The sequence below is a fragment of the Tenrec ecaudatus genome, chromosome 18 (genome assembly GCF_050624435.1).
Source record: "Tenrec ecaudatus isolate mTenEca1 chromosome 18, mTenEca1.hap1, whole genome shotgun sequence".
NCBI lineage: Eukaryota > Metazoa > Chordata > Mammalia > Afrosoricida > Tenrecidae > Tenrec > Tenrec ecaudatus.
This window is the reverse complement of record NC_134547.1, coordinates 54,021,836-54,030,604: the sequence shown is the minus strand read 5'-3', so window position 1 is coordinate 54,030,604 and position 8,769 is coordinate 54,021,836. Positions and strand designations below refer to the sequence as shown.

Below are 8,769 nucleotides of genomic sequence, written 5' to 3'. Positions count from 1 at the left end.
GCTGCTCACAGGAGCTCCCCCACACCCCAACCCCTCCTGCCACCCCCACTGGGAACAAAATATTTTTGTTAAAAAGATAGAGGATATTATGGATTAAAAGGGCACTCTAAAAATAATATAAGACTTTATTTTAAAAGAGAATGGAAGAGGAAGAGAAGGGGAAGGGGAAGGAGAAGCAGAAGCAGAAGCAGAAGCAGAAGCAGAAGCAGCAGCAGCAGAAGAAGAAGAAGAAGAAGAAGAAGAAGAAGAAGAAGAAGAAGAAGAAGAAGAAGAAGAAGAAGAAGAAGAAGAAGAAGGAAAGAAAGGCGAAGAAATCAGAGGTCTAAACACTTTGCTGGGTGAGTTCAAGAATGTGCAGGGCAGGGATCTGTAGGTCCCTTGTAAGCAGTGGCTAGATGTGGGTGACCCCACTTCTTTGGGCTCTTGGACTGGCAGGTAAGGTTTAGGTAGACATCAGACTAGAGGTGAGGGGCCTCAAGTGGAACTGCCATAGCTAAGAGACCAGAGACTGAGTAGTTTGGCAGGTAGAGAAGCTTCCCTGTCTGAATGTTGAGTGCATGCGGAGGGGAGGGGTGGGGCTCAGGCCTTTCAAGAGACAGTGGTCTCTGAGAATGGTCCCAGGAGGAGGTCTTAGAGCCAGATAGTCTAAAGGATGAGGGGTCGAAGCCAGAGCAGTCCCGTGGGCTGTGTATTGCTCTGAATGGCCTGGGGTGGTCTAGACAACGTGCTGGCTGTGACATACGCAGATTGGTAAGTTAAGGATGGTAGAAAAAAAATGTTTTTCTTAAAAAGAAAAGAAAGTATAGTACTGATTATTAAGGAAGACTTTTTTGTTTGTTTTAAAGAAAGGGAGAAAAAAACATAACAAAACTGGTGGGCTAAACTCTGCCCTGGGAGTGTTTCAGGATGGACAAGGTAGAGAGAAATCACTGAGCTGGAGGCAGTGCCTGTGAGGGGGAGTGTCGGCCCATTTCTGTAGGGTTAGGCCAACACTTGCCTGGAGGTGAACGAGTTGGGTGGGGCTGTGAGAGCTAAGACACCTGAGGTCTTGTAGCTCCTGCTGCTCCTTAGCCATCCACCACTTGTGGACCTCAGAGGGCTACTTCTCTATTGAGTCTTTCTCTGCAACTGTGTGCAGCACATGTTTTCTTTCTTAATGTTTTCCTCCTGGTTTTTGGAGAGGGATTCACTCACCCTGTGATCACTTGACCATCGTGAACTGGACAGTCTCATTTATCTTTTGTTTGTTTGTTTTATGAAGATTTATTTGTGTTAGTTATGTTAAAATCTTATGCCATGGGTATCCAGTCATCCAGCTAGCTTTCAGCAGGAACTGGCATGGTTATGATCAGTACAAATCCTTCAGGTCTCCAAATATGAAGTCTTAGATCCTATCCTTTTCTGGAGAACTAATTTCCATCCGTTGTAGCAAAAGTCTGACTCTTCACATCTTTAAAGCACTCCAATGTGCACCAATCAAGTGGTCCAGGCACGTCAGACTCAGTCCATCGTTTAGACTTCCACTTACTTCCATGGCCGAAATGTCATTTAACTTTTAATACTAATTGTATTCCTTAAAGTTGAAGTGTCACTATGTTATAGTGGTGGTTAGGTGCTGCATGCTGCATGTACAATAGAACAAAAACGTGCCCCATGCACACAATTGTGCCCTGGTTGAGGCCGTTGTGGCAGCCACTGAGTCGCCCATCTCACTGAGGTTGTCCCCGATCTCCGCACTTCTACTTTGTCAAGCATGATGTCCTTTTCCAGGCATTGCTCTTTCCTGGTCGCATGTCCAAAATATAGGAGACAAGGTCTAGCTGTTCTTGCTTCTAAGGAGCATTCTCTCTTCATGATAGATTTGTTTGTTTTTTTGGTAGTCCATAGTAGTTCAAATGAATCAACTCCTCTTCAATCATCTTTATTGAATGCCTAAGTTTTTCTTGCGTATGAGGCCATTGAAATTCCCATGACTTCAGTTAGCAGAACCTTATTCCTCACAGTGATATGCTCACTCTTCAAAACCTTAAAGAGATCTTGTGCAGTATGTTTACTTAAGGCAATGAGTCATTTGACTTCTTGACTGCTGCTTCTGTAAACCAATTGTGGATCCAAACAAAAGAAACCATTTGACATCATTATATAACTGTCATATTAGCTATAACCCACCCCCTTTCAATCATGGACTCTTCCAAGTTGACCCACAATCTCACCACTCACACTTATTACTAAGGTTTTTTTTTCTTTCCTCAATTTTCAATATAGCCCCACATATTTGTTTCATATTTTTTGACTGATTTTCCATTTCAATGGCAAAGCTGAGTAGTTGTGACAGAGACTTTCCCAAACTCCCTGCCATTGAATCAATGTTGATCCTTTTTGACCCAATGGACAGAGTAGAATGCCCTTACAGATTTCTGAGGCAGTAATGAATCTTTAGAGTTGTAGAAAGCCTCATCATTTTCTTGCAGCGTGCATGGTGGATTTGAACTGCTGATCTTATGGTTAATAGGCAAACATGTCATCAATCCACTATACCACCAGGGATCCTGACAAAGGATCTCAGGTTTTCAAATTTGAAAAGGAAACAAAACACATAAATACTATCTTGCTTGCACTGACATGCCATTGCTGCATAAGCAGAGAATTCGCGGCAGAAACAACAGAACTATATCATGTCGAGTTTTTGTGAGCCAGGAGTGTGTTATGATGCCATTGGGCTTTTAGCTTAGGGTTTCATGTGCCTGAAATTAAGGTGTCAGCAGGACTTCTTTACCATCTGACACTTGTTTTCCTCTTCCAAGCTCCTTGTTGGTAGAATTCAGTTTCTTGTAATTTTAAGGCTAGGTGCCAATGAGCAGCAACTCTCAGTTCCTAGGGGCCTCCCCTATTCCTGACCATATGGCTCCTCTATCAAGCAACACTGGAGGATGTCTCATGTATTGAGTCCTTCTCTTGCTGTAAACCTCTCTCCTGCTCTCTCTGATGTCAAGGCAAGAATTTAAAGGATTTATGTGATTAGGTCAGGCTCCAGAGGACAGTTTCCTTACTTAAGGGTTAACACAGCTAACATCTTAACCTTTTCATTACTGAGTTGCTATGATTATTTTGTTTGTAGGATTTTTAAAAGAATTGTGTACGTGTGCTGAATCACTGAGTACTTTCCATTGTTATTAGGTGTGATGCATTTTGATAAATATTATGTGAGATACATCTGTCCTGATGGATTTTAGTGAGCCCAATGCAGAGGTGGGAGGAAGTATGGAAAAAAGATTCACCTAATCTCAAACACGAAATCTTCCTGCTCTCACACAATGTATTTAGAAGCCTTATTGTGTACAGAAGCCCAAATAGACAAAAGTTTTACACAATCCCTCTTCATATAAAAGCCTCTCAATCCAGCTATCTGCCACCAATGAATCTCGTTTGTTTTATGCAGCTGCACAAGTCCCCACCCTGAATTCAGCAGGTACATTTTTGTGGGGCGGGGGGGGGGGTTGGGCATTGGGAAAACCTTGCAAAAAATACCTCAAAAGCAAAGAATGTATGCCTTAAATGCTTCGTGGGTTATGAAAGAGTTAATTCTATCAGCAGAAATTTAGATTAAGTCTGGTTGAGGAGTGAGGAGACTGTATATGTGCAACAGAGTCCAGATCTCTGATAGTTAATCTTGTGTGCGTGCCAAATTGTCCAGGCTCTGGTGTCAAGTAGTTTATTGAGGTATGAGAGGACTTCAGAAAGTTGTAGAAAGAAAATGAATTCATAGATAATGGAAATCCAAGATTTACTCGTCTCTGTGTTGTGGTGATGGTATTTTATAGCTATCAGGTTGACATTTAAAATGAGTAAACTGATTTTAAATACAGAAGATCTTCCTTGATAATGTGGGTAGGCTTCATCTAATCATTCTTAGGAGAAAACTCTGAGATATACAAGAAAGGAAGAAACTATTTCTCAAGACTGTAACACAGAAATGCCCAGTTACACTGACCTACTTAGCATTTGGGTATGTTCTCCATCCCTAACATGAATTTCCAGGCTGTCCTCCAGCTATGTGAATTTGGAATGTAATACTGGAATATAAGGTCTTTAACTTTTGCCTGGGTTCTCAGTAGGCCAACATGCCCTATAGATTGCAGACATGTCTGTCCTATAGTCACGGAGGCAATTGTTTAATATCTCTATCAGTCCTATTTGTTCTATTTTTTCTGAAGAAACTTGACTAATAGCAAAACCGAATGAGAAAAAAAAAACCGAATGAGAATTACCAACCATATTTCTCTTTACAGATATATTTATTTACTTTGGTCAATATGCTAAACCTAATCCAGAGATGCACCCTTCCACATAACCATGACTTTCTGTATCTAGCTACACTGGCCAAATTAGCATGTTAGGTATACTCTCTCCTATCATGTTTCTTTTTATATGACATGTTCACTGTTTTAATAACACTTTGCTAATCTGTATTGATTAACTCTTTTTTCCTTTATTTATTAGGGTATACACCACAGATTCTGGTCTGGTCAACTCTCCCCATATTAGTGATTTCTCTATGATTTCATGCTTCTCTCCTTTATAGCAATTACCAGACTTCTAATTTTATATTTTCAATTGATTATTTGAAAGGTGATAGATTTTCCAAATTTATCTGGGGATTATCGGGATCCTAACGTGCAGAACTTTAATTCAGGACAGCAGGAAGTGTTGGTCTTCCCGTTGTTTGATTAAGATTACCTGACTTGCCCTCTATTTTCTAAGGTATGTGAGTTCAGAAAGGAAACAAAGAGTCACTGTACTAAAAGAATGAGTTGGCTTTCAAGCATTTCCAAGGGAGTATGAGATCCAGAGCGAATGATACTGAAGGAAGAAGTTCACGCCACAGTGAAGGCATTAGCAAAAAATAAGTCTCCAGGAATTGTTTTCCAACTGACAAAGCACTAAACAAAATATTTCAACAAGCTAATGGAATACTGAACGCACACTCATTCATCTTTTCCAAGAAATGTGGAAGACTACCTGGCCCACTGACTGGAAATGATCCATATTTTTGCCTATTCAAAAGAGAGCTACCCCACAACACCATTAATATCAAATGGAAGTTAAGTTTTTCTGAATAAAATCCCACAGTGGTGGTGCAGTACATCACCAGGGAGCTCTCAGAAAGTCGAGCTGAATGCAGAAGAACACTTGGTGTGGGAGAAATTATTGTTGATGTCAGATGGATCTTGGTTGAAACAGAAAATCGCAGAAATGTATTTACTAGTGTTTTATTGACTGCAAAAGCATTCCACTGTATGGATCATGACAAGCAATGGACAACGTTGAGAAGAATGGGAATTCCAAAACACTTTCTGTGCTGGTGTGGAACCTGTCCATGGACAAAGAAGCAGTTATGCAAGCAGAATGAGGGAATATTGGAATTGACCTAAATTACATCAACTGGTAAATTGCATACTTATTTATAAAATGAAAAGGGGAAAGAACTGTTGTTAAAGGAGACAGCAAGGATCAATTTTGGAGCATTGTGCTTCATAAAAGAAGCTAGATGCAAATTCTATAGTTTTTATCAAAGACAAATAAAGGCAAGATTGGATTGGCAGAAAACACACTAGTGGTTACCTGGGATGAGGGCTGCCAATGGAGACTTAGTACAACATGAAGGGATGGTTTGGAAAGGTGGAAATGATCTAAGTCTTGGTGTTGGTTCTTCTTGCATACAGAGCAGTGCCATGGATTAAGATTGCAATTTCAGATCTTTCCTTCGGCTTCTCCCGATTTCAATAAAATTAACACATGCCTGTCTTCCCTTAACTGGTAGCCCCGGTGACATCAGTAGTTCTTAATCTGACTGATAGGTTGAATACCACCTCTACACTTTTGTATCTTCAGGTTGACATGAAGTGATGTAGCTACCACCGGCTGCCAATTGCAAAGTTAGCAGTTCAAAACCAACAAATGCTCTACTCCTATAAAAAGTTACTCATTCACAAACCCATATAGAGAGTCCTATAGGATCATGATCCATTCCATAGGACTGTACTCCAATAGACTTCTATGTGCCAGAACTGACTAGATAGCAGTGAGTTTGTCTGTTTATTGTATGATCCTTTCTTAATATGCTTCAGTGATTCTTTTTGTGCCAATTCCATAATCTTGTCCTTAACATTATCATTCAACATATGTGTAGATATTTTCATATATGCCTCTGGATTTAAATTTCCACAACTCTGTAATATGTTTCATTACTTATATGGAGCACTTTCCTTTGCTTGGAAAGTCTCCATTACTTTATGTAAAGTTGGAAAGAGGGAACCGATTTCAAGGATTTACATGTGATCTCCTCCCTGGGGGACAGACAGCAAAAAAGTGGGTGAAGGGAAATGTGGAACAGAACAAAATATGACAAAATAATAATTTATAAATTATCAAGGGCTCATGAGGGTGGGGGGAGTGGGAAGGGAGTGGAAAAAATGAGGACCTGATGCCAGGGGCTTGGGTGAAAAGCAAACGTTTTGAGAATGATGAGGGCAATGCATGTACAAAAGTGCTTTATGCAATGGATGTATGTACGGATTGTGTTAAGAGTTGTATGAGCCCCTAATACAATGATTTTTAAAAAGATATTATATATATGTATATATATATATATGGCTGTTGATGTGGTGTTTAGATATTCATTTCCCAAAATGTATTGTGGATTTTTCCTTCATTTTTTCATTTCCTATTTATTTTCTTTAAACCCCAACTTTAATGATGGAGACTCAGAGTTTTATAGTAGAGTCTCCTCAAACAATCATTAGGTTACTGTTCTCTGAATGCTTTGGTAAGCATCCTGGTTTGTGCCAACTGGTGGAACTCATTGTAAGGTAAAGAGAGAAATCATTTTTGTTCCACTCTAAGAATATTTAATTTCCCTCAAAAAATTACCTCCAATTTCTGTATTAAGTTCTATTGGACTGGCTTTCAAAATCATGGAAGCAAGCTAGCAAGAAGGAGTCTGGAAAAGATGAATCTCACATTTCAGTGAATAGAAATTCACTTGCATCCCCTCCCAATTTATTATGGCACCCCTTCCAAATGTCCTGTTGTGCCTCCTGTCCCTGCCTTGAGATCCTTTTTAGGCCACTTTCTCCTGGGAAGAAACATGGCCTGCACAGGACGGAGTAGAATAACGGAAGTGGATGTGAAACTGTCAGCCACCACCATCACACATCCTCATCTCAAGTTCCTTAGCTTCAATGGACTCTTCCCAAGTGAATCCACTCTGATTCTTTTTGTTTGTTTGTTTGTTTGTTTTACAAAGCTACGTTTACTACTTTGGGGTGAGCCCCACAGGAATAAAAAACACTGGGAAGGGATAACCCCCTCACCCCCCAGGTGTGGCCCAGGGGGCGAGGGGCTACCTGAGGGGAAGGGAGCATGACAGGGACCCGCTGCAGACTCAGAGCAAAGGGAATGCCATCCGTGCTGGGACCTGTGAGCACTACAGGAGGATCGCGAGCGTGGTAGGACTGGCTCCAGGCACACAGGCGGAGGACAAGAGGGTTGGACAGGACCACAGAGCTACCTGGGTTCCTCCTTCTTTTCGTTTGCCTTTTTCTGCTTCTGCTGCATGATCTCCGAGTCCCACTGCTTGCGGGCAGCAGCAGAAAGCCCGTCATCTCGGCGCTTTCCCTGAACCAAGTCGCTCTGCTTTCTCATATTCTTCTGGCGGGCAAGCTCGCATTGGTTACTGCGGGTCATGGCAAAGGCAGCGGCTCCGGCCTGCCTAGGTTGCGTCCCCTCGTTCTGGCTCCACTCTGATTCTTAATGCTCAGAACTGTTTCCCTTCTATTTTTAATTTTCTGTCATGCAGTTAAGTCCACGAGTTGAGAAAATCATTTTTGCCATTGAGTAACTGAAAGAATGATCTTTTCAACTCACTGGCTGAAGCCTCAGAAAAAAGACCTGGTGATCTGCTTCCCAATGGAATTTTATTCCACTCTACAGTACGTGACGTCAGCATGAGTCAGAATCAATTGAGCAGTAATTGGTTTGGTTTGGTTTGGTAACACAGTTTTGTTGATGAGCACAAGAGCAAATATCTCCTAGCTCATTATTTTGGTATTTATGGGTTTTAATTTTTTAAAGAAATGAGTTATATACTATCATTTCAGTAAATAGTTGGGGATATGAATGCATGAATTCAGTAAACTGCATTAAACTTCTATTTTTTAAATTATGTGATGGTAAAATTATATTTCACATGCATTGATATATTGTAAGTTTACATTTTAAGCTAAAAAATAGCCCTTAATTTGAGATTAACATCATGTTGCATCTTAGTATTTCCAAATATTGAAATGTAATCAAACAAATGATCATTTCTGTTTAGAGATTTATAGCTTAACAGATGCCCCCACTATTACCTTTCTCTGCTTTCCACTTCATATTAATTAAAATTCTCATTTCTTCTGTCCTTGGCCATAGACCACTGATCTGAACAATTACTCCAGGCAATATCTGCTACTGCCGCCACCAACTCAGGCAAATAATAAAATAGAAAATATACTGCAGTTAATTTTGAAAGCTTTCCATGCCTTCTTATAGAAACACATATAATCATTTTATGTTAATTGTTGAATGCATAAAATGAAGAAAATGACATTTTTTCTTCTCTAAAGTCATTATTGTGCTTCACTCTGTATTGAAATACTGACATATGTTTTTTCGGGTGGCAATAACACTTCAAGGAAAATATCAGGCAGCTAATAATTTTTTTGTATT

General features: G+C 40.2%; 1 protein-coding gene across 1 annotated transcript; it reads right to left on the bottom strand.

Moving 5' to 3' along the window:
• Positions 1 to 7,566: 7,566 nt before the first annotated feature.
• Positions 7,567 to 7,746, bottom strand: LOC142432462 (small EDRK-rich factor 2-like). The gene has a single exon (XM_075537698.1). The coding sequence runs from the start codon at positions 7,744 to 7,746 to the stop codon at positions 7,567 to 7,569; it is 180 nt and encodes a 59-aa protein (XP_075393813.1).
• Between the last annotated feature and the right edge of the window lie 1,023 nt (positions 7,747 to 8,769).

Excerpts from the sequence above, each read along its gene's own strand:
- LOC142432462 (XM_075537698.1), bottom strand. The coding sequence starts at position 7,746 with ATGACCCGCAGTAACCAATGCGAGCTTGCCCGCCAGAAGAATATGAGA.